We start from the raw sequence: 27,774 nt of genomic DNA, 5'->3' as shown, positions 1-27,774 counted from the left end.
AGATTCATACAGAGTGGTATGAAGGTAATTAAACTAAACTTCAACATTACTAGCTGGTAAGCAAAATAATCAATCAAGTAGTGTTGAAGTTTAATTTAATTACTTTCAAACAATATTAAGAGACAACTCTCAAACCCCTTAATATGCTAATTAGCATCACCACTGGTCCACAAATCCTTTCATTAGGTGGAGGCGCCATATTTAGCGTTAGGTTTGGATATTTTATTTTTTTATTTTTCACACCAAAAATATACCCTTATTAAAAAAATTGAAGGTATAGCATTTGTTTCTGGTGTTTGTTTCTAACAAAGAGGTTAAAGAAGGGAATGTGTGCGGAATCTGCGCCGCCTTGTTTGTGTGTCACACACAGTAATGCAAGGCAAAATTTGATACTGACCTCTAGATTATTGCACCATGGATCCTGCAAATTGTAAATTAAAGTGCATGCTTGTATGTGTAATGTGTGCAATGCTTTGTTGCAAAAGTGCACACTTAAGTGCACACTGATGTACTACCTGCATAACTGCTTAAAGCTTAGTATTGACCTTATAGTTATTACAAGTCTTAAAATATTATATTATCAACAATAAATAAATACATTTGCCTAATTCATATTGCTTCTTTCACACATGAGCAACAAAATGCAAACAATACAAATATCCAATAATAAATACACCCTGTACAGTGTATAGTATACACATATCATAATCCAATTTACAAGCAGTTAAATTCAACAAATTGAATATAATGAATCTATTGACCAAAATGAAATAAAATCAAATTGTAAAAAGTGAATAAATTATGAATTTGTTTTCAAAACCGACTGTGACTAGGTTAGTTTCCTTGAAATCTCAAATTGTAATTTCTAATCACATCAACACACAATACAAATTAGTTATAAGCAATGAAAATTTAGATATCTTAGCCAAGTTAAAGAGATAAAGAACTGCTTTGTTTTTGCTATAAAATAACACCTTACTAATGATGTCGGATATAAAATGAAAATAGTACAAATTAAATTTTTTTGATAAATATATTTAAATGTGGGTTTTCGACACCAATATAATGGAGCTTGATACTGTTCAGATAATCATAAATAAAAGTCCAAGGTGTTCAATATAAGATCAAAAATGGTTTTTAATTGTTTTTAAAAGCTATCTGCGATGTGTTACATGACAAAACATTGTTTTTAATTTAGCCTAAATCAGAGGGATGATTTCAGTTGTTTGATTGATCTCTTGAATGCAGGGTTTGTCTTATGATTGGTAGTTTGATGATCATGAAGTCAGTGTAATAAATCCACTGGCAATAATTCATATGTAATCAATAGAGAATTTGACATCCTGAAGTTCTGATTTGAGTTTTGAGATAAAATCTTCCGGTTGTAATACTATTGACATCTCCAAATCACTGTTATCTAATCTGTTCTTTACCTGTATACAAGGAAATACAAAGAAAACAATATACCATAAACATTTATTGGAAAGTTATTACACACAATTTCACATCAGTAAAACAATATTGAATTGCTGTAAGAAATGGTTAATTAGGACTGGTGAATTATCAAAATTGTCTGCCAAAATCACTTGGGCACTACTTTCAAAGTGCCAAAATATATTTGGCTTCCCTTTTGACCTGCCAGCAAATCTTTGCCCCCCCCTTACAGATTCCAGATATTGGGAAACCCAAATTTAAAACCTTAGATTGTCATGAGTATTCAAGTTTGTCATCAAATTAACATAAGGTTCCTTGATTAATTCTTGTAAAAGGTTTGACCATGCTTTGACCAGCAATATTTTACAGAATCTCTTTTCACAGCAAGTCCCTTCAGCCTTCAATATCCCTACCCCTCTCCCGTGATATAAGTCTGATGTGGAAAGTAAGTGGCATACCTCATCTCTGGAACATGACAATGATACTGGAGTCTGGTTGATGTGTGTAACAATCCATGAACACAATCTTTTACTGAGAGCGCCCTCAGGACGTGCACTGATTCCTGCATCAGCTGCGGGTCCTGTCTTTGGAACATCTAACACCTAAAACAAAAGAGAGGAACAGACAACAATTAATGGTGTTGCCTAAAACAGGAGTACCAATGTTTTCACAAATTAACCTGTGAAATCACCATAATGTTGCAATTGTGCGATCAAGAGAAAGTTATTTCACATGTGTGTGAGGGTGGGTGGGGGGTGTTGTGACTCACGGCAGTATGCCGTTGGTGCCGTGGGTTAATTTGAGGGCTGGTTGTGAGGTGTGTGTGTAACTGTGTATACAACTATATATTGGTAAACACCTGCAATCACAGAATACACTTAACATAACAGTACTGTTAGCAACCATGGATGTCCCTCCCAACATACTGCAAATGTAAAAAAGCATAAAGGCCATGTCTTATTTGATGTATAGGTTCAGGTGTTGTTGGATTGAAAACATTCAAGTGGATCCATGGTATGGATGCAGAGTTTGAGATGAATAAAGCTCTTTATATTAAGATAGGTCCAAGCTGGGGGTCCAAGCCCTGGCTGAAAATCTTTACAAGTATGTATGTGGGTTAGGTTAGTGTCCAAGGTATGTATGTGTGTGTTAGAAAACTTATCAATTTTGTAATATGTTACCAAGCCCAGATTCGAATGTTTTAACAATAGAAACACTTTTATTTTTTCACACTTGACACTGTCTCTCTTCTGAGCTTTCATCAGAGTTCCATTGAACATCCTGACTTAACTTACCTTATTTCCTTCTACTTTCAATCCCCATGCAACATCTGTGGACGTTCTCTGCACTTTGAATATCTTGGCGTATGGGAGACGTTTCACCATTAATATTACCTGAAAGAACAGTATGGAAAAACCAATAAGTTCCTATACCCCAGTCAATTTACACCTGTATACAGCACTGCAAACAAGGTCTAGCTGGTATTTGATTTGGTTCGGCATGAAAGGAATTCATGAGCATACAAATTCACTGAAATACCTGCTCTGAGAACTTGTGGCCCAGTTTTGCAAAGAAAATTTTGCAGCATACTCTCTTAAATTGCCCGATTGAATATTCAATCAAAAAGATTGAATTTTCAATCTCGCCGTTCCGAATTATGGACAAATCATTTTGACTGTATATTCAGTTGGGTGATTTGAATTTTTCAAACTTTTTTTCAATCAAAAGGAGTGATTCTCAATCTTTTACAATCTTTTAGCGATTAAAGTTAGGGGCAAATCTTTTTCGATTGAATTTTCAGTAGAAAGGATTTTTATTGTTTTTCAATCTTTTGCTGTACCAAGTTAGGGACAAGTCCTTTCCAGTTGCAAAAAAAGATTGAAAATGTTCGCTCTATAACAGTTTGAAATCTCATTCCAATCCAGGGGCGGCGCCACAGGGGGGGCAGGGGGGCAATTGCCCCCCCTATGATTTCCAAAAAAGAGGTAAAAGGAAGGAAAAAGAGAAAGAAAAGAAGGAGAGAGAAAAGGGAGGGAGAGAAAGGGAGGAGGAGAAGAAGAAAAGGAGCCATTCCTTTCCTGGCCATAAACTCCCCTTCGGACACCTTGCCCTTGGAATGCTGACCTCACGCGGTTTTAAAGTTGTTGGTTTTTATATTTTGGGCCCATTTTCGCAAATGTTCCCCATAAAAGTTACATGGTCTCTCTTGCCTTTTCTCCCAAATATTTTGGAAAAATCCTGGCTACATCACTGTCCTGACGCGACACACGGAAGTCGTGTGTCATCAGTGCCAGCAATTAGGCCTAATCATTATAAATAAGTTTACTTTCAGTCCGATATCACACATTTTTACGGGCTTTCATCACATTGTGTATCCAAAACCTATACTAGAACGCCTCTCTGAGATAGTGTAAAAATTATGCACCAAAGCAATTGGCTTCTTAATACGCCCAGGGGAGTAGCCAGGATTCATTAGGGCTGATTTTGAAAAGGTGGACCTGTTTTGGACTTTTCCCTAAAATTTTGACCAAGAAAGCATAAAGAACCCACATTTTTTTCAATCGCTTCGCTCATGAGTGGGCATATTTTGGCCTTTTCTGACTGAAAAAGCATAAAAACTTGCTTTTTTTTTCGCTCATAACGCTTCGCATAAAGTGGACCTTTTAAGCGACTTTATTTAACTTTTCCGTGCACCATATTTCACCAGTATAATCTTCAATATCGCAAATTTTCACGCGCCTTGTACATTTGTACCATGAACTTATTCTGTTGCCAAAAGGTGTTGGATTTACTACGTAATTGAGTACCATGTCTAAAACCAGCGGGCCAAAAGTCGGGCCAGTGAATGAAATCGATAAAAATATGCGGTTGGAAAATAAATAAATAACCCCCAAAAGGGTGAAAATGTTGCATCAAATGGCTTAATTTGTGCTTTCATTTTGAAAATTTTCCAAATTCTCAGGGGGCACATCCCCCTCAGACACCCCCTCGTCGCATAAGCGCGTGACGAGCAGCGCTTGTCGCGCCAAGCATAACAAGTTTCACAAAATGTTTGCCCCCCCTATCAAAATACCCTGGCGCCGCCCCTGTTCCAATCATATGCAACACATGTCATTTGACCAACAGTACATTAAGAGTAATACTTGATTAAATAGCGAAATCAGTCTACAATGAGATTTAGAGTGAAAACAAGAAAATATTTCAATCTATTTTTCAATCTATTTAGATTGATTCCTATCATCAATCGTTAAAAGATTGACATATTTCAATCGGCCAATTCAAGAGAGTAAGTTTTAAATAAAAAATGCAAATTCAAATGATCCCTTCTTGCAAGCAAATGGGCTAGCTCTTCTTAGATCCACATTGATTCTGAATTACCTTGGTTGGTACTACCCATTTTGTATCGCAAAGGAAAATCTCCAATTTATCTTGGATGTGTTTTTAGAATATGATCATATTCTCATTTATACCACCGCGCAAGGATGCACATTAAGTGAACATATAAGAACCTAGCAAAATAATAATTAGAGACTCTCCTGAGCTTCATCCTCGCCCCTTATCTAACTCAAGTTTAGTGGTTACCTCTTGTTTTGCCGTTGTCTTGAATAATGCATGTGCTATGGTGACATCAACCACAATCTGGTCATTGATCTGTCTAAGTTGATCCCCTACATTGAATCTACTCGATATGGTCTCCGAGCAACCACGTTTCTTACCAGCAATCCTAAAAACGAAAAGATACACAGCATGAAGAGGATCATTTTAACAGTCTTTCACAAAAACATATGATCATTCTTACAATAATGATTTACAGTTGTAACATCCGTTATAAGTCTGTGTGGAGTGTGCTACATGTTAACATTAATATTTTTACAACAGAGCTTTGTGGTCCTATATAATTTCATAGCCGAACTTGTTGCCATGGTTACCAAGCAATAAAAAGGTACATTTTCCCCTCTAATCATGGTAATAGTTGAGAACTTACCAAACATAGTCAGCAATTTTGACCAATGCTAATGTGTCCTCCAAGTCTTCCTTGGGCACAGTGATAGGAATGCCATCATATAAACTTTGTTCCCAATGTAAATTCCTGAAAATCAAATCAAGAAGAAACAAGGTGAATTGATTGAAGAGCTTCTCAATCCCAGATTACCACTTAAACTAACAAAGCGCAACCTTTACAAGATAACATCATTATACATATTATGAATACTGTATTCTCTTTCTCAGTTCTAATTGGTTGGAATACTTAAAAACACAGAAATGTTTTTCCAAACAATGAACTAAAATAATACAATTCAGGTTTTGTATTTATTTTTTATCATACTTACGCCACAAATGAAGATGGTCTGTCTAAATCATTGGGAATAGGTAGTGGTCTGCTGCTTAAATCAACCATAGATGTATTCTTTGGTCTTCTTGGACTCTGTCTTGGTGTATGTGGGCTGCATGGGTGTGTTCTAGCTTCTGCAGTATTGACATAATAAGGTGCATTTGGTTCTGACAATTTGTGTCGCCTGGGTGTTGGTGGTGAGCATGGATGACCTTCTGTCATCTGTTTAATTAAAGGAGACTGGACTGGAGATGATTTTGGATGTTGGTAATGTGATTCATGTCCTGGAAGTGGTGGTGGAGCAACATGAAATTCCAAATCAGGTGGTCGGTAGTCTTTACCAATGCGGCGCTTTGGTGTTGGTTTACGGTTTGGCAATTCTGGGGCTTTAAGGTCTTCATCTGAACTGCTTGAATCCGGAGGAGCCAACAAACGGTGCTGCATATCTCTGACGTCTTTTGGAACATCTGAGGTTGATCGCGATCTCCGCCTTTCAGCACTGACACGATGATGCTTGATGTAATCCAATGGGGGTGGGGGACCAACATATTCAGAGTAAAAGTCTTTAACATTTACAAGTCTTTCACGGCGAATAGCAACATCCTTTTCCCATCTATCAACATCTTTAATTGGATGGAGATTTATGTATGAAACAGCATCTGTGTGAGTGAAAATACATATAGAACATTAAATACTGAGCAATTTACTAAAAATATTATGATACTGATGAATGGAATCCAATTTTCACAAAGGAGCTCATGGTTTATAAGAAGTTAATGGAGATGGCCCTATGACTATTATAGTCCACTAGCTTCTCTTTTCAAATACACAAAGGATACACACCATATACGGGTGTTCGCCTCCAAATGTGGACACAGTTTAGGACCCCAGGGATGCAGAAAGTGGGGAGCTCCGCTGCTTTATTTTGTTCACCTTATAATTGGTGGAAAAAATAAGACTCATAACATTGTATATTAATATAGAATGGAATGGCATGCCGCAGTTGGGAACAGAACCTATTGCTAATTGCAATAGGTCGTGCTTATGCAAATTTGTGGGGACTTTATTGATGTGCGTAGTAACAAAAAGAGAATCTGTCAATTATAATCTGAACAAAGTATAGGAATGACTATTCTCCCTTCGCATGGATCCGCCATCTTGCTACCAAAACCAGGTTCTCCTTACAACCACACACGCAAAATGTGCATTTTTTTTGTTTCTCGCACTTTTCTAGTAATGCTCCAGGAGGCTTTTGCAACGCATACGCAATAATTTAAGCATGCTTTTTCACACATAGCACACACTTTGCAGGTAGAACCTATGATTATGTGGGTGATAAAAGAAATAGAGAAATCACTTTCTATATCCCTACATTCACTCCTCACCCAGGGGCGGATTTAGGGGGGGGCGCGGCCGGCGCGCGCCCCCTCTATTTTTTGCCTAGCAAAGGGCGCCGGTTAAAAGAAATTTTAAAAGATGAACAAATTCGGCCATGAACAGCAAACAATGGGCCAAAACCGTTGACTTTTCGAGGGGGTAACCCCCTTAACACCATTTTTTCTTCGTTTTTCAAAAGTCGCACCCTCTATCAAAAATTCCTGGATCTGCCCCTGTCACCCCCCAACATACACAAGGGCACTACATTTTGTTGTACCTCTACATGTATGTCTGTACTAACCTGTTCCTAGTACATGATGTCTTTGACAGCAGAAGGATGAATCATGTGAATGGGTCTCGTCCTGATTGTGTTCAATAGGTATTGATCTAATACTTCTGCAGCTGTGTCTATTAATGACACTTGGTGATCTGGGTGGTGTTGCAGGAAGATCATGGGAGATGTTTGATATCCTCTTGCTCACATCTGCTGATTTTCGAGATGGTGAACGTAGAGGCTAAAATAGAAGCAACACATTTAAATACAATGGTCAACTAACTGGAAAATATAAAACACAAGTATATAATTTCAATAGCAGGCTTGTAACCAGAATTTTTTGTGTGGGTGCGGATTTTCCAAATGCAGACCTTTTCAAGAGAAATTTTCTTTCTAGCAAAAGTAGACATTTATCCCCTCTGTAATTGATTTTTGGATCATATTTTTAACACATTTAACCGAAAGTTCATGATTGGTGGTATATTTATCAAAATTTTTGATAATTTTGGCCCAAATTGGCTATTTTGTTACAGACAAAGAACATTTGCAGATTTTTGGGGGTGCATCACCCCCACCGCACCCCTCTGGCTACGGGCCTGGCTATTGGCATATACCCATTCTTATTTAACATGTTTTAAGTTGTAATTCATGGCATATGTATAAAGAAGCTACAAGCAAAAAAATATGCAAACAAACAAGTAAGCAAACAACAAACAAAATACAACGAAAAACACTAATCTTTGCAATACTTAGATTATAATTTTAACATATAACATGTATGTTTTGTGTATGTATCAGTAGTAGAAGAACTGCATTTTTGTTGATTATGATGAATGAATGAATGAATGAATGAATGAATGAATGAATGAACGAACAAATGAACTAATGCCTTTTCATATACAAATGTGATAAAACAGTAAAGTCTATAGTCCATTTGGCTTCCTTGAGAGTGAGGTCAACATTTTGTTGCAGTTAATTCGCAAGTAGTGTACAAATGTACTGCCTTTGATGATCACACATGTAAACATGCCAGTTCTTTGAGTCAATGCGCACAACAAACTGGAGCACGTACTGTTGTCGCAAGCCCACTGGATTATAGGTGTATTAATTGTGGAAATGATGATCAAAATGGTATTAGTAGTTATTGTAATACCAGAATGTAAGTTTAAAATTAGACCTATATTATTATGTATAATTATGAGGCGAACTTCAACTAAATTCAAAATAGAAATATTTTATTATCAACATAAATTCAAGCAAAATTTGAGGAAGAAACATGAGATCTGTGACTGCAGTGACCATTAGCTAAGATTAGGGAGAGTTTCCTGCCGAAAAAGTCCATTTAGGACCCCAGTCATGCCTATTTTCAGGTCACAGCATATCAACCTGCCAGGAGAATAGGGTGACATGTTGGTATCTCCTTTGATTCAAAATACTGCACCAAAATACACCTTGATAACAATTTTGCCTTCCTTTGAAATTTTCCCCTAGTATGACAATGCCAAATGGGTGAGTGGGTTCTCCATCTTTTGCCATTTTTGACTTAATGTTACCCTATCAATCTAACATCCCTACCAAAGGAGTAAGTTTTCTCATGGTTTGGACATATTATGTTTACCTCCTCTTCAAAAGCATTCTCAATAGCAGATGGAGTTGAATAGCGATCACCATTCACCTGGTCTGTTGATGATCTCTCTAAGGTCTGTGGATAACTAAATGGTCGGTGGTCATCTGATGAGCTGGGTTCTTTCCATCCAAGTTGCACGAGGATAGAGTTGAAAGCAGAATACCAAGACTCCAAGTCAGATCTGAAAGAAATAAGAATGATTGATTTATATCCATTTATTTGTTTATGTTAAGAGCATTTTAGATAGGTAATATTTTTATTAATTTTTTTCTCGTTTATCAAATTCATGGAATTGCCACAATGTGTGGTTAATTGCCATTCTTGGTCAAATATGGACTTGTTCCCAAAAATTGTGGACACACTAAAAAACTGTGGTCTTCCACTGTCTCATTGGCCTAAAATGTATCTACAACAGGCCCGTATACAGAAATCTTCTTCTTTTTGATACCCGGGGGGTGCGCACCCGCTTAAAAAGGGCTGTAATGTACATGCAAGACTGTTATAACTGATCATTGGTAGACATTGATATTATATTGCCTGTGAGGTGTGACCCAAGAGAGATTTTGATTATTAAAAATCAGTCCCAGAAATCAGTATATACATGTTTTGCTGTTGACTCATCATAGGCCTATCCCGGAGGCCTATACCTCTTTGTAGATGGGGGGAGGGGTAATGTATGTGGAGAGAACACTTACCTACTCGATGTTTCCAAATATAGGGGGCGCTTATCCTGCACAATACACAGTATGTCAGCAGTTTTGTGTTTCCTCACTTCCATTTGTAACTTATGAACTTTGATCCTTGAATTGTAACTTTCCATGAATCTGTTCTCATTTGCAACTTTGTGTTTTTTCCCCAAGTTTCTAAAGTCTTTTTCATCTTTATAAGCAGTCATTGTGAGGAGTTTATACCCAAGACATCTCAAAACATAATACCTCTTCCTATCCTGAAAAGAAACAACAAGAAAATCTTAATGTTATATAAAATAAAATAAAAGAATGAATTCTGTCAACAAAAGTGGACCATTTTAACAATTCAATTGTGAGTGCACACCAGTAAATACAAGTCTCCTACACCCTGGGAGAAAAAAATCAGTGTTTAAAACGAGGATTCGTGCAATACGACTAAATTAAATCCATCAGAAAAGGCTTAAAACCCAACTATTAGGCCCTGATTCATATTTAATCCTCATTTAGGCCTGGGAAATAGATTGTCTGTGAAAAATGAGCAGGATCTGACTTTTTATTACAATTTGGCTAAACTTTCAAAATGTGTTACATTTCAGAAACACCAAGCTATTTGTAAGGTGGCGTGCACGCTGTATGGGCTATAGGGTGATCTAGTCGGCTTTTTTCTGGAAAAAATGCTGGACTCCGTATATAATTTCTACAATAGATGACTTCATCTGACCTTTGACTTGCAGAAAAGGTAAGTTTTGAAGAACTGAGTCGCTCTGGAGTCAAGAAAATGACGTTTTCCTGGGCCCTGTTTGTACAGAAAGTCAATGGGAGCTATTTACTGGTGTGCACTCTGTACAATTTTGACCTTTTGACCTCGGTCACATTGTTTTCCTTCGAGTTTTAAATTGTTATCGATAAAATCCTTCAAAGCGAAGCCACAAATGACTGTATAGCATATCAATTAAGTGGTTTCTAGCTTGTTTAGCAAACTACCTGCAGATTTTTGACTATTGAAGGAGTATAAAGGTAAGATTTGCGTACAAATAAGGCCTAAATCAGTGGAAATGCATACTCGGATCAGTCAGATCACTAACATAGCATTGTAAGACGATGCATGATCATGCATCACTGTGCATCGCGAGACTTCCAAATTTGGCACTGCTGTCATTCTCTATCATATAGAACTGCAAAAGCTTAAGAAAAGCATTCCCACCATGGTTCGAGCATGCATTTAGAAGGCTGTGATTGGCTGAATGGAACCTGCATTGGACAGAATGTTGGTAAGCTTAAAAATTACACTGACCATTTTAACATGTTTTAGGCAAGCTAATTTTCATCGTACCCAGGCTCTACTCCCAGGGCTTATGTTATATAGTTCCTAGCCATGTACAGTGGTGTAGCATGAGATATCCTGGGGGTGGGGGGGGTGGCACAGACCACTATGGGGGGATGGAGGGAGGGAAGGGAGCATCACCAGGCCCTAGGGGCATCCAAGCACCTTTTCTGCAATTTTCCTCAGGGATTTTCAAAATTTTAAATCGATTGACAGGGGACATTATGCCCTTTCACCCCCCCCCCACACACCCCTGCAAACCCCCCCCCACCCCACCCCTATGATGCTACACCACTGTCCATGTATTTTCTCCTCATTTGCTTTTGCAATTTGCTTATCTTCATGTTTGCTTGCTCTTATTTAGAGAGATTAAAATGGGAAATTATGAAATTAGAATTTTTGTCATTGCTATCAGCAGTAGATAGCAAAATATTCTAAAAATAGTACCATGTCAATTAGCTGATTTGCCTAGTAAAAACCCCTTCAAACTGAAAGAAACCAGTCTAATTAAGTTTACCAATGTCCAAATTTATGATTTACTAAATAAACATAAAAACATAAAAATTCTTTAGAGTGCACACCAGTAAATACAAGTCTCCTACACCCAGAGAAAAAAAAATCAGTGTTTAAAACGAGGATTCGTGCAATACGACTAAATTAAATCCATCAGAAAAGGCTTAAAACCCAACTATTAGGCCCTGATTCATATTTAATCCTCATTTAGGCCTGGGAAATAGAAAAAAAAAAAAAAATGAGCAGGATCTGACTTTTTATTACAATTTGGCTAAACTTTCAAAATGTGTTACATTTCAGAAACACCAAGCTATTTGTAAGGTGGCGTACGCTGTATGGGCTATAGGGTGATCTAGTCGGCTTTTTTCTGGAAAAAAATGCTGGACTCCGTATATAATTTCTACAATAGATGACTTCATCTGACCTTTGACTTGCAGAAAAGGTAAGTTTTGAAGAACTGAGTCGCTCTGGAGTCAAGAAAATGACGTTTTCCTGGGCCCTGTTTGTACAGAAAGTCAATGGGAGCTATTTACTGGTGTGCACTCTTGTGCAACCAATTGTTTGCTTCTTGGCGAGGTACCTTGCAAATCGGGACCCATGTTTTGGGATTTCTTGCAAAAAAGCGGCCCATCCCTGTTTATCTTTATACCGACGGAGCAGTGAGCCAAGGAGTGTGACTACAGCACCCCGATCTAACCTTTTTGTGAACATGTCATGTCAAAGTGTGCCGAAAATGTCCTAATTTTGAAGAAAATTTCACATTGAGGCTCCATTTTTGTGAGTGAAATTCATTTTTAAAAGGACCCAAGTGAGGTCCATTTTTGGTGATTTAAGTCCAAATTTTAGATTCAAGCAGATTTTGTTCCAAAAAAGCTGCACATTTTGGAAGTCATTCACGTCACCCGACCTGAAAAATTCTGACTACGAGCCTGTGTACATGTATCATGCACAGGCCCGTAGCCAGGGGTGCGATGCACCCCCAAAAAAAAAAAAAAAAAATGCCAAAGGCCCAAAAAGTCCCCTTTTTTGACCCAAAAGTCCCATAAAAATAGAGCTTTTTTATGCCTTTTTGTCCAAAAATGTCCAAATCCACCCCAGTCCAAAAAGGTCCAAATTTTGGGAAAAAAAGCCTGATCATGCATCAATTGAGTAGGCTTCCCAGCAAACACAAAAACGTTTTAAAAACATTTTAAATAAGTTATATTTTGGCTTTTGATTTAGGTAAAAACGTTTTAAAAACATTAAAATGTCGGGTTATATAAAGGTCATGATAACGTTTTATAACGTTTTGTATGAAAACACACTACAACAATATTTTTAAATGTTTTCAAAAAATGTTATTGTAAACTGTTTTTGCAAACATTTTTGCCAAATGTTGTGTCAATACTTAAATAACATTATGTTAAAATATTTGAACCCAGCAAACACAGAAATGTTCTTAAAATGTTTTTTCAAAACCTTTTAATAACATTTAAATGTCGGGTTATATAAAGGTCATGAAAACGTTTTTAAAACGTTATTGAAAATATTTTGGGCAAACATTTTTCGCAAAATATTTTTTCCACCCCAAAATAACATTCTGTTTTGAATGTTTTGTATCAAGTTTTCAAGAATGTTTTTGGAATGTTATTAAAACGTTTTTATACCCTTTATATAACCCGACATTTAAACGTTTTCTGTAAAACATATTTGTTTGCTGAGCAGTAGATTATCAAAAAATGTTTTTTAAGGTTATGAAAACGTTTTATACTCTTAATATACCCTTTATATAACCCGACATTTAAACGTTTTCTGGTAACCTTTTGCGAATGATGTCGAAAACGTTTTGTGTGTGCTGGGTTTGCAAGAACCTTACCTTGAAAGCAACTTGTGTTCCTTGTTTGCGTTCCTCTCCTCTCACAAGGTAGCCGCTGTAAACTGTTTCTTCGCTGTTCTTCTGCATCAACGCTGACGCTGATTCACTCATCTTGATTTACTTGAGTTCTTCCTGTAAGAAAGATTACAGTGCAAAGGGTTCATTTTGGGTTGACTAGTTTTCACAAGGAACTTGAGATATCAAGAGAAGCCATTTTTGCACAAGATGCAATTTCCATAAAATGTCCATTATAATTGCTTTTAAAGGATCCAATTTGAATCCTGATGAACTATGATAATAAATGAGCCAGTGGCAAGCCAAAATATTTACTTTTCTTGATAGGAAATTCTTTAAAATGTCAAATATTGATTATTGAAGAAAACCAAACTACCTTATCTATTACTACTAGTTAAAATATCATTTTATCACTGAAAGTAACATATTTTAATAGCATTTATCTTGATAAAATGTATTATACACATTATGATAACCCCATAATACATTTAAACTGTATGTAAAATATCATTCACTCTAGGTACGCAACGTAGGATACACTTGCAGACCTTTAATATTTAGGAGCTCAATCACTCCGGAGCTCCTCGACTTGCTCCTAACCCTATTTGAAGAGAGTTATTTATTGAGCTCCTTGTTCTTTCTCGTTCCTGTGATTTTGATGCTGATAATGTCCTTTTTGAGCTCCTACATGTAGACAAGTCCAGGAGTGTAAAAATGAAAGCTCCATCAAATTCTTGATAGGAAGGCCTCGTACAGGTTATGTCTTTCTGGCCATAAAAAATATTTATTTTAACTACATGGAAAAAACCTTTCACTCTGGGTCCCCCAAGATATAGGTTATCACAAGGCTGGTTACACATAAAAACAAGGAAGAAGTGGTCAACTGAATCTGATACCAAGAAACGCATACAAAATGATGTCAATGCTTAAACAGGCTAATGACCTTGAGCTGACCAGGTACAAAGGGAAATTCCCTTCTGTCTACCTTGGTGGCTTATTGTTTTTAAATTATGGTCCCTGGAAAATAAGGGCCATTATATACTCTAAGTTTTCAACAAATATTCATTATACAATCTATTTCAATTCATTTTTATCTTCTAACGAATGCTTGTTGACGGAAAGTCAATTATATTTGATGTCTGGTGGAAATATTATTAACGATTTTACGTCCTCAATCATTTGTTGGAGAGGTTAAACATGACTGGAAATAGAATGGGAATAGATTAAATAACGAAGACATATCATGTTGCAGCAAATATTGTATGTTGAATCAAATAATTATGAATACAGCAGGGTTTAATGCCTTATTTATTTGCAGTGCACTTTTGGTATTGGTGAACCATTGCATGAGAAAAATTGAAGCGATTCCTTCACAGGATGGCTGTACTTCCGTTGTTATAAATACACATACACGTTAAACCAGTTCCCAGGAACCAGTTACAACTTGTTGAATGTTTAACAGAATGTTCAACATTATTCAAAGTTATGTTAACAATTATTGACTCTTCATACCTCAATTTTAGCATGCTCTACTACTAACAGCTGTGACCCACTTTTTTTTTTGTTCTTTTCATTGAGAGTCCTCTTTTATGAGTGAAATTTGTTTTTAAAAGGACCCAACTAAGGTAAACCTTCGGTGATTTGAGGACAAGGGGACATAACTTTTCAGCCACTTTTTGACAATTCAGACCGACTGCCCCCAGGGATCAAAATACACAGGCTAAAGGTGATTCGCCCCCAATTTTCCCAAAATAGCCCCCTTGGAAAATACATACATGAGGGCTATTTTTCATGGAATCATATGTCACAAATAGCCCTTGTAATCAAAAAGTATTTTGAAGCATGCCCCCCCCCCCCCACACACATTTCAAGCTGGATTGGTGCTAATGGCTGTGACAGTATAAATCTGTCTAGGCCTACTGTATTATCAAAATCTCAAAAAGCAAATTTTGCCATGTTCTTGTAGGGCCCTACCCTACATACATGTGTATGAGTAGCTCACAATTGCACAAAAACAAAATATATAAAAAATGATAATAATATATGAGAAGCTATATTCATAAAGTTACAGAGTGATGCCATTTGTCTCAATCCAATATTTGTTTCTGACAGTTGAATACATGTCTGTGAGATTTGCTGAATCATGTGGTATGTATGTCTGCACATTAGGCCTACTTCACCCACTCACACCCAAAACTTTCCCATATTTAATGTTTTGTCTGTAAAGACCCATTTTTTCTGCTTATTTATACATTCAAATAAATACTAAATTAAAGCCCACATAATGTTGAACTAAAAAAGCCCTCAAAAACTTGGTTTGTCTTCAAATATGTCAATGGTGTTCTGATATTTGTCAAATTTTTACATGATCTTGTTCCATTCTTGCAGATATGCTCATGCATGGATAAGCATTTGCTCACAATGTGAGTGCATGGGTATGCTTAAGGGGTGGGGTATGAACGTTTGCACAGTATTTTTTGTGGGACATGAGAGCACATCAGAAATATCGAATTGTATTCTGATTACGAAAAATGTCCTTCTGATATCAAATAATTTTTTTGAAATTCACGATATAATACACATTTTATGGCAAATGATTAAAAATTGATATTTTTGATATTTACCAGTCCTCAAAGTTAACTTAATAAATCTACTGATATGTACGGTGTATATAGCTTGGATGAAAAGCCGATGATCAATTCGTATTGAAGATTTTTCCCAAAAACACAAAAAAATAGGTCTTTGGGGGAAAAATGTATATCTTCAATATGAAAGGTCCGATTTTCAATTGATCGCCGGCTTTTCATCCCAGCTACATACACTTTGAGTATGTATCATTAGATTTAGAAAGTTTACTTCGAGAACTGTTAAATATCAAAAATTTAAAAAATATCAAAGGACTCATACCAAGCACAAGGGGGACTCATACCAAGCACAAGGGGGCGAAGCCAGTACTTTTTCAGTGCCAAGATGACAGGCCCTCTCTGGCACTCTAAATGTCCCCCCAGCTCACGGAGGGCTCGGGGCATGAATATTCAACAACATTCCATCACTAAAAAAGATTATATTAGAAGTGTTATTGGGGAGACCTATAAACAGTTAGCAGCCTGGACAACCGATTCTTTAGAAATGCTTAGTCGCGCTGAAAGTCGATCGATACATGTTAAAATCAGCACAATTCAGAGATACACCTTTTTGCTATGAAATTAATTTTCTCGGTCAAATATAAAGCAATTTTTTTTTCTTCAGTAATGTCAGTTAAAAACTTGGTGCTTGGATATACATTTTTTTACAAATCCTGGTGTTAAAATTAAGCATCAAATTGTGTCTTTTAGTGTAATATTTTTGATTTTATAGGCCTTCAGTTACGCCCTTGAGCTTTTTACGAATTCATTTTTAGCGTCTCAAACTAATATAGTTTGCTAAAGAAAGATATTTCCCACCTCTGTAAAGCACATCGTGTGGGTCTATATATTATAGTTTTGTTAGAATTTCCGTTTTTATTATACCCTTTTTCACTTCATACTCCGAAAATGTCTAACTCAGTACTTTTATCTCGAGAGCAACCAGTAGAAATAGTCGATATTTCCTTTGTTGTTTATCCAGGTCAATTTTCCATTGAAAGCAAATTGCCCGACCAGCGTTTTGGTAGCCCAAATCCCCATTTGAGTGTTCTGGTTAAACATGATCAGTAGGAGCGCTATAGGCCTGGGAATTTCTTTGCTATATTGAAGTTCTAGCAACACTGTAGCCATGCCGGTATTCCTATTAAACCCAGGAATATCGAACACAATGCTAGTATTAGCCTTAGATTTCACTCGTTGATTTTGAAAAATGGTCAGCCGGCAGTTAAAATGGTGAAATGAAAACGCAAATTCTGACAAAACTAGTGCGTTAGAAAGTTGGGAAAAATCCTTCATTAGCGAACTATCTTACTTTGAAAAGCTAAAAGGGTAATCAAAAAAAGGCTCGTGGACAGAGTTTAAGCCTATCAAAATCGAAAATCTTACACTAAATGACTAAATTTCACGCCTAAGTTTAACACTAGAATTTGAAAAAAAATACGGTATCAAGCACTACAATTTTTCCTGACATTTACTGAAAAAATGAAAATGATTGCTTTTCATTTGGCCGAGAAAATTAATTTTACATCGAAAAGGTGTAACTAAAAATTTAGCTCATTTCAACACCAAATTCGATCGTTTGTATTGCCTCATTAAATGACTGAGTGAGCCTTGCCAAACAAAAGAATCGGTTGTCCAGGCTGCTAACTGTAAAGGGGAGGTTAGCTGAGGTAAAAGGGCCTGGTAGCACACAGGGGCCTAAATTAATGCTTTTCAAACAAATTTACTTTTGAGGGATTATTTCAGTATCTACATGTCATTTTTGCCTATCAGTAGATGGACTGGCAGTCTACATTTAAGCTTTTTCTCATGCATTTTACAAATCATCTTGTTTGTCTCAAGTTTTCTGCACATCTCATTGTTGATTCATGTGTTTGAAACCCACATAAATACCACATTTTAGCTCAGCATCTACATTTCCATTTTGTTAAGTTATAGTTTGTGATTCATAATGACCATAAGCTATTAATGTATTATAGAATACCCCTACCAAACCACTACTATCTACCACATTGACAAGTTCAAAACCTCCCTCGTGATCATTTGAATGTCCTGCTTTGAATGTGTTTGTCTGAAGGTCTATATTATTATGTTTCCTTTGTGATCCACCTCAGCTTCCTTCCTTATTTGATAACACATGACACAGATAATGGTGTATAATAGTGTGAGCTATACATGTACAAACCTGGGGATCAATGGAACTAAGGTAAAGGTAAAGTTAGGCAAATGCAACGCCGATAAAAAGAATGTATGATTTGCCCTTTGTTATATAATTTGTCTGTGGGACATTTCATCTTAAGGAATCGGATAGCAATGTTTGCACAGTATTTTTTGTGGAACCTGAGAGCACATCATATAGGCCCTACACCAAATTGTATTCTGAATACCAGGAATATCCTGATGATATCAAATAATTTTGATTTTCAAGATATAATACAAATTTTATGCCAAATTATGATATTTTTTATATTTAACAGTCCTCAAAGTAAACTTGATCAATCTAATGATATGTACTTAACGTGTATGTAGCTGGGATTGGGAAGAAAAGCTGTCCATCATTTGAAAATTTTGACTATCTGTATTGAAGATATACTTTTTCCATCCAAAAGACTGTAAAATTTTAGGCCAGTCTTGTTTTGGGAAAAATATATATAATACAATACAAAAGGTCAAAATTTTTGGATGGATGGCTTTTCCTCCCAGCTACATACACTTTAAAGCCTTAATGTAGGCCTACGATCTTTTTAAACTTTTAGATTTTTCTTTTTTTCTTCCAAAATGATAATATGCAATCATTATGAAAGTTCCCAATACATTTGGATGCTAAAAACATTGAAAAATTGCAAAGAAACAACATCATAAACTTCACCTCTATCACCCGAAATATCTCGCACTTTTTGGATGAGGACGGCGAATGCAGCCTCAGAGTTAGTCTCCTATGCAGCCAGTTTGGTTACGCTCCATCCACATGTGGAGGAGCGTAACAAATTGGATTCGTGAGGAGACTACGATTCGATCTTCAGACATATTATCATAATCTGAAATATTATGATAATATGTTGGACCAATAGAAAATCATCCCGTTTTACTACAAATAGGGCGAATTTGACAGTTTGCTCATAGATTTAAGTTGGAACATGTGTAAGTATTACAAATATGCCAAAAAATAAAGGTATATTCTGAAAAAAGATCGTACATTAAGGCTTTATAAGTACATATCATTAGATTGATAAAGTTTACTTCGAGGACGGTAAAAAAGTCAAAAATATAAATTCTTAACAATTTGCCATAAAATTTGTAATATCTTGAATTCAAAATTCAAAATTATTTGATATCATCAGGACATTGCTAATATTCAGAATGTAATTTGATGTGTCTGATGTCCTCTCAGGTCCCACATAAATACTGTGCAAACATTGCTATCCGATCCCTTAAAACATTAACCTTTAAAGTCCTGGTAGGAATAATACTCAACTTTGTCAATATTATTTTGCCCTAGAAACAATAGATTGCATTGCTTTCCATCATATTTCTCAGGCATTTTACAATGTGTATTTTCTGGATCAAAGTCAATGCAAAAATCTTTTAAACTGAATGTTGGTTTTCCATTTTCAAACTTAGTACCGAAATCCATCATCCTTCCTTTACTCTTGTGGTCACACTACTATATGGAAACTATATAGCCTACATGTAGGCTGACACACACCAACATCGACATCGCCTGGCTAATAATTAATTTGTTAGCAGAGATACTAAAATAAATAACCGGGATCGATACACGTGAATTTGCTATGCACAAGTTTGATATGAGAAGAAAATCTTTGGATACCAGGGTAGAAAATGATGAATATCTCCCGTAAATGATTTTGTATAAAGAAACCAGATGTGGTTCCTTGCACTTGAATATATATTTTGAACAGATATGATAGTCGTTAGCTTGCGTCTTGAGAGAGTAGCTTGCGTCTTGAGTCAAAAACTGACAATAATTCTGATTTATATGTGCCGAATTATATAGCGCAGTGTATAGGCCAATCATGGAGGTAATCTAAATCTGACACACAGCGAGGTCAGTCACCGAGCTAATCAGGGCTATTGTCAGTAGCCTTAGTCAGATGTCCTTGCCCATTATGCGACTCAAAACTATTAAACAGGTCGATACAAAATGGCCATGCGTGGCGGTGGATTCAACCTATACCATGGCGATTTCTGCCATGAAGATATCGGGGCGATGACACTGTGTGACATTCACTGATTACTTTAGTATATAATTACCTCTAAATAAAATTGCTGAAGTTAGGCAGATTATTAAAATGTTTTGTGTAGTGTATTAAATATTAACATATAGATTTCATCATTGCCTACAGGCATTTATGATTTTATATTCACTATTAACATGCTGTTATACCAGTCATGCTAAATACAAATGTATCTGATCTGTGGAGGAAAACATATCTTTTGTTTCTATATAGTTTTAGGCAAATTAATCATCATTTGGACTATTATGTTGAGGTCATGATAATTGTGTATACTATGGCTCCCGGACCCGGCTCCCGGAGATAAACATTACAAATGATATAAATACATCAGATCTTAACCATAATTTCACTTAGCATGCTTAGTAATACTATAAAATAGTATACATCAAATAATTGTAATGGACGCAAAGGATATGCTGCAGCAACAGAAAGTCCCAAAATCAAGTGTAACTTTAAATCATGTCAGGCAAACAAAAAGTTAACCCAGGCATAATATCCATTGTATTGGAACAAAGACTCTAGCTTTCTATGGTCTGTGGTTGGAAATATTTGACTTGAGTAAATTTAAAGTTGAAAATACTTTTAGTTAAATACTTGAATTAACTGCAGAGAAATTGTGAGAACTTGAGGTTTAATATAATTTTACAAAAACACACACAAAAAAAGCAACAACAAAAATGATTTACAAAAATAATTCCAGAAGTAAAGCAAAAAAAAAATCCACATGAGTGTTATGGTCTGGTAGGATATTGTGTTGAAATATGAATGCATTATGTTGAAATGGAAAACAATGGTTCACAATCTTTTAAATGACCCGGTTATTTACACATTAAGACTAAGACATTCCAGAGAAAGTAAAGTCAATATTATTCACAATCACCTGCCAGAAATTGATAAGTATATCTCTGAAACATTTCTACGTCATTTGTGACACGATCAAGCAAAATGAGCAACTTATGAAGTCCCATTATAGTTTCATTCAAATATAATAATTGTGTCTATTGCGCAGCTACAATATGCTTCAAGCTCCATTACAATCCATCCCATGTTCAAAATCATTGCCATGTAACTTAAAACACAGTCTATGCTTAAAACAAGAAAATATAAAGCTAGATGTTGCTGCTAAACCAAGACTCTGGAAACAGGTAACTTTTTAAGCAAATGTATTCAAGTTCAAGTTGCAAATGTATTTATTAAACTTTGTTTGCTGGTGTCTACTCTCTATATATCAACAGTGGCGACAAATGTCTCATTTTCTCCAAGTACATTTTTTCACAAAATCATAAAGTAAAGATGAAAAGTAAGTAGAAGTGAAACTAATTATTGCCACACATAGATAATCATATCTTTCTTGGATGTCTGACTAACTCTACACGTAGCTAATGCTAATCAAATAATCAACTTCAAAAGTTTTTGGAAATTGAAACGGAAAACGGGCTATCTTTTCCAGTAATTTTCGCCTTCAGTGAAATACAAAAATTAATGTAAACATTATTCTTATATTTTGGTCATTTGGTAATATGTTTAAACCAGAAAGGTGTCTGGGCCCAAATTCTTAGACTAATTAGAAAATGAATAGAATTTATTTCCCTTTATTTACTTGATTATAGTTGTCATGCCAATTTCATGTATAACTGTGTTTTGTTGACTCCAAAAAGTTTAAATATTTGATTATTGCCAGGTTGAAATGTGTGGTATTAAATCAACAACATGAAGCAGCATCAGCATTCTGAGGGAGCAAAACCCTGAACTGAGAGATTGATTACAGGAACAGACCAAATCCACCCCTAACTGTGGTCAAGCTCCTGCAACCCCACCCCTTCTCCATCAAAATGGAGATTTTGATATCAGTAAAGAGTCCATATTTTTCTCATTGCCCTATAAAATATCATGGTTGAAAGATGTTTTGTGAGGATTTTTGCAAATGTGTTTAAAGCGTGTTAACCATGCACCCAGTCTTCTATTGGGCCGGCCGTCCAATGCTCACATTTGGCTCTGGTATCAAGAGTGATTTGAATACAGGTGGGGAGTCAATGTCATTCAATCAAAGTGGAGATAGCTTGTGATGAAATCAAACCATCCTACTTTATAACATCATTAAGGGATCTAAAATGAGCGTTTATTGCTTTTCGACAGTATTTTTTGTGGGACATGAGAGCACCTCAGACCTGTCGAATTGCATTCTGAATACTGAAGCATGTCTTTCTGATATCAAATAATTTTCATTTTTGAAAATCATAATATAATACAAATTTTATGACAAATTATAAAATATTGATATTTTTCAAATTTTTGATATATAACAGTCCTCAAGTAAATTATATAAATCTAATGATATATTCTTAAAGTGTATGTAGCAGGGAGGAAAAGCCGACGGTCAATTGAAAATTTGTACCTTTCATATTGAAGATATGGATTTTTTTCCCAAAAAGACCTATTTTTTTTGGGTATAAAAAAAAAAAAAATCCATATCTTCTATACTGAAAGGTCAAAATTTTCAATTGATCGTCAATCCCACCTACATACACTTTAAGTATAAATCATCAGATTTATAAAGTTTACTTCAAGTACTGATAAATATCAAAAATATCAATTTTAATGATTTGCCATAAAATGTGTATTAAATTGCAATTTCAAAAATCAAAATTATTTGATATCAGAATGACATTCTTCAGATTCAGAATGCAATCGATATGTCTGATGTGCTCTAATGTCCCAAAATAAATACTGTCCAAACGCTCATACCCCAGCCCTTAAGCAACTTCTTATTAATTCTTTTGATTTATGATCTCTAGGCACACTAGCCCTATTAGGCCAACAAAAAAAAAAGGTTTGTCTCAAAGCAAGCGCGCGCATTTGTAAAATCGTGAGATTTGGAAAAAAAAAGAAATGCGAATTTTTTTTATTTCAAAAAAAAAAAAATTTTTAGTTTTTCCAGAAAAATTCGGCAAAATCAGATTTTTTTCTCCAAATACCATGAAAAAAAGTCGGGAATAAAAAAAATCAAAAAAAAATCGCATTTCGCATTTGTTTTCAAACCACTCATGAGCTTTGAGACAAACCATTATTTTTTTATACAGGCATGTATATAATCATTTAATTAAAATACATAAAAATGACTTCTATAGGAATGTGAGATGAAATAACAATTCCAAAAGGTTAAATATAAAGATCTTATTTCTCATTTCAATACATCATTTTGACTGTGCATTTTTTATTATTTTTCAATACTGTTTTGATAGAAAAATTATGTTTTGTGATAAAATCTTCCCCGCAAATTAAGCCTGTTCTGGCACCTTGTTAGCTCTTGTTGTGTATGGTGGGTGTGGTTGGTTGGTAGAGGTTCCTGGGTGGGTTAACATTCAAAGAATTAGTCAAGCATAATATGATTCCACATCCTGAAGTTCAAGTTACCTAGTACCTTATAATAGGCCTACTCATTACACTCACTCCTGGTACAGTTCTATGAAGCAAAGCAAGAAATTGTCTCAAATCAATCGGGGTTGCATCCAGATAGTGAATTACAGTAACACAAAACAGGAAGTATTATCAAATCATCAAGGAACTAATTGTGGATAACAAACTACAATGAGAAATTAGTCATCAAGTAACTCTGAATATCCCCATCTAGGTAGTAAGGTTGACAAACTTATACTAAAACTTTATTAGAATCCTTTTGGTTGAAATTTAAATGATCAATTTTATCACCATAGATTGGAAGTAACTTCTATCACTGTGATGTCAAAGGTGGACATCCATATCTTCCCAACTTACTATGTTGCTTACTACAAATACTACTCCCAATTCCAGAAAAATACAGAACTGTTTCAGAATAAAAATCTAAATCATTAATTTTTTGTTAGAACTAACTGGCAATAAAATTCAAATCTTAAGATTTGACCATTTTCTTACAATTATTGTAGTCACAAATTTGTACAGACTTAGAACAAGTTCAAGCATTCAACAGCTTGAGTATAGGCTAAAGCTAAAAAAGAATTCTAATATTTTATGTTAATTTTTAATAATTGGTTATAAGAATCCATAACCTGATTCTTTCAGCTTGATTGTCAAAGCATGAAAAAAACTCCCTAAAAATGGCCTTTATTTCCAAGCATTAAAAGTTGACTTATTGCCAGTTAGCAATATTAGCATGTAAGGATAGGATTGAGCTATGTTTTGTTTGACAAAACAGGTTAATTATTTTATTATTATTTTTAATCTCCAACAATTAGTACTGTATTTGCTATTTTTGTATGTTAGCGATGTAGCCAGGATTAAAAAGTATTTGTGACGATTTGGAAGTTTATGGGTTTATCAAATATTAAGAAATAACAATTTCAATATGTTCAGTTGATTATTGTAGACTATTGTTTTCATAAAATAATTGTATATAATTGTCCTCAAGTATTACCAAACTGTATAACATCATGCTCATATACCAGATCAAGATGGCTCTTCCTGGTACAAAGTACATATCAGCATAGTTTACAATCTTAAATTACTGATAATTACATATGGGCCCTGATAATGCATTTGTACCAGAGACTTGGTATTTTCCCATGTTTTGTTTTGCATTCCCCTTTGATATTATCAATTAGCTGAAGGTAAATAAATACTTCTGGAATATTTTGAACTTGACTCATTTTTAATAGTTTTATTTCTGTTACTGCTATTTTGATTACCGGTAATCCATATTGATTTGATTAATCTCAAATCAAATAATGTTATTTTGGAATTTCAGCCAAAGTCATTGAGTTTCCTATCACATTTTCTTCTGAGTGACAAGCTTTTTTAATTATTTGCTATCAGATGCTACTGCATTGTGGTGTTTCTATCAGGGATTTGCTCAATCAGAAAATCATCCAAATTCTGATTTTTGTAAGAAGTTTAGAACAAGTGCATGATAAGCCCCAAAGCAACCTAATGAGGATAATTTTAATTATCCTCAATTAAAAGATTTGAAACTGAGTCAATATGGAGACTTCTGTCTATATGGAAACAATTGGCAATGTAAATTACTTAAGGGTGGGGTATGAACGTTTGGACAGTATTGTTTGTGGGACATGAGAGCAGATCAGACATATCGAATTGCATTCTGAATACGAAGAATGTCCTTCTCAAATCAAATCATTTTGATTTTTTTGAAATTCGCGATATAATACACATTTTATGGCAAATGATTAAAAATGGATATTTTTGATATTTAACAGTCCTCGAAATAAACTTTATAAATCTAATGATATGTACTTAAAGTGTATGTAGCTGGGATGAAAAGCCGACGATCAATTGAAAATTTTGACCTTTCATATTAAAGATATGGATTTTTTCCCCCAAAACATCCAAAAAAATTAGGTCTTTTGGGGAAAAAATGTATATCTCCAATATGAAAAGTTAAAATTTTCAATTGATCGTCGGCTTTTCATCCCAGCTACATACACTTTAAGTACATATCACTAGATTCATAAAGTTTACTTCGAGGACTGTTAAATATCAAAAATGTAATGATATCAAATTTGAATAATTTGTCATAAAATTTGTATTACATCGCAAATCACAAAAAATCAAAATTATTTGATATCAAAAGGACACTCTTCGTATTCAGAATGCAATTCGATAGTTCTGGTGTACTCTCAGCTCCCACAAAAAATACGTGAAAACGTCGCTAAACGTTAATATCAGATCCCTTAAACAGAGCTTGGTATCATCACTGCTGTTCTCCCTGTTTGTCAATGGTCTTTTAACACTTTCCTATAAACGAATAGTTAAAGAGCGTCTTTATCCAAAGAGCCTAAAAATAAATTTTAGGATCTTTGCCTTTGCCTTAAGTTGTTAAAAATCTACTTTATTATTTTATTATTCATGCAACATACACTCAACCAGCTTATACAAAAAACAAAGGCTCTCAGTCTCAGGAGACCATTGGCTTTTGAAACTATATTAGCACATTTGTTTTATGTATTAAAAGGTTTTGGTTTTTTAGTCATCAAAAAAAGAAGAAAATTGACTGCAAAATAAACAGAAGTGGCCTAAAAATGCAATAAACAAAAGAACTTTTGCAAACTAGAAAGTAAATAGAAGTAAATAGAAACTAGAAAGTAAATATCACATATACATGTATAAACAGTATATACCACTTTGCCTATTTTGCATTTGCCTTTTGTTTTTGCCAAACTGACAAGAAGTGTTTACATTCAGATTCACAAGAAACAAAAATAAATTAACGAAAATTTCATTTAAAACAAGAACGAACTGTCTTTAAAAAAGACAATGCCATATAATTATTATGAAGATCATAATTTTGCAATGATATTATGCAAGTGCCTGTAATGCTGGTGATTTGTTTTATGTGTGGAATAATTAACAGGGTGGGAAATATCACCAAGGACATAATAAATACTGTGTCATCAAAACCCATCAAAATGATTGGTTCCTACACTCTCAGAAAAAAAAGATTCCAATAAAAGGGTTCTAATGTGAGGTCCTCCTGGGAAAACCCTCAAAAGGTTCATGAAAATTAATGAACTCTTTAGAGAACCATTAGGCCTATATGTTTGGCATCCTTTTCATAGAACCAAAAGGTTCCTAGAGTGACCCGAGGATCCTTTAACTTGAAGATTTCGGAACTCATTTTAGAAGCTCTTTTTCTACTGAGTGCACATTTTTTGTAGATCCTATCAGATTAATTAATGAGTCTCCCTGATAAATTTTTTGATCCGCCACTGCAGCACATCAGGCATTAAAGGTGTCCTAAAAGTTTTCCCAGCCCAGGTTAGTGAATTACGTCAAAACTAGGGTCAAAACTTATTTGGAGTTTATTTGTTTTGTAATTCAGACCCGGATATTTACAACATGCAACAGGTAGACACTATCCCCGATAATATCGTGTGTAACACGTTCCGGGCTAATACGTATTTTGACGTTGGTATAATGGTTCTGATGAGAATTGTATTTAAACAGCTTTGGCAAACTCGCCAAGTCAAAAATCACGCGGGTCAATACTATTTTTCTCTGACAAAACACTTGGACCCATGCAGGGAGCGGGAGATCCGTAGGTAGGCCTACTTCTGACTTCAGTCTGCTCCCAGGAGTCTGCTGGTACCTAAAGTTTGTTTCATATTCTATTATCATAATTATTAACAATTATACAAGACAAACTAATAAGCTCTAATATTGACACTGAAGTATAACATGCATCCAAAATGAGTAACTTACCTCAATTACGAACCGTTTCTAATAAAATCGGATTGTATGTATGGTAGCTTTCCACATCTAACTTTGTATCAATAATAACTTGTCTGTGTGTAGTTTTAATAAAACAGGTAGGCATAAGTCAAAAGTGCACTTCCTTTCTGGTTCACTAGGTTTTGACGACTGAATGTATTTCTGTCTCAACACACATAAATAGCGAACTTTTTCTAACATGTAAAGCCTGGTTGCAACAATCAATAATATG

The 27,774-nt window shown here is 35.1% G+C and overlaps 1 protein-coding gene across 1 annotated transcript; it reads right to left on the bottom strand.

The window, feature by feature from the left end:
- Window positions 1-1,038: 1,038 nt before the first annotated feature.
- On the bottom strand, window positions 1,039-27,774 carry LOC140152036 (uncharacterized). Its single transcript, XM_072174338.1, has 11 exons — window positions 27,534-27,774; window positions 13,427-13,558; window positions 9,741-9,991; window positions 9,037-9,226; window positions 7,446-7,659; window positions 5,766-6,426; window positions 5,420-5,524; window positions 5,017-5,158; window positions 2,730-2,828; window positions 1,893-2,036; window positions 1,039-1,433 (listed from the first exon to the last, which is right to left on the bottom strand). The coding sequence occupies exons 2-11, from the start codon at window positions 13,535-13,537 to the stop codon at window positions 1,314-1,316; spliced, it is 2,037 nt and encodes a 678-aa protein (XP_072030439.1). The 5' UTR covers window positions 13,538-13,558; window positions 27,534-27,774; the 3' UTR covers window positions 1,039-1,313.

This window comes from Amphiura filiformis, chromosome 1 (assembly GCF_039555335.1).
Source record: "Amphiura filiformis chromosome 1, Afil_fr2py, whole genome shotgun sequence".
In the NCBI taxonomy this organism is placed as follows: Eukaryota; Metazoa; Echinodermata; class Ophiuroidea; order Amphilepidida; family Amphiuridae; genus Amphiura; species Amphiura filiformis.
Note: the sequence above shows the minus strand (reverse complement) of the source record. Positions and strands in the feature narration are given on the sequence as shown.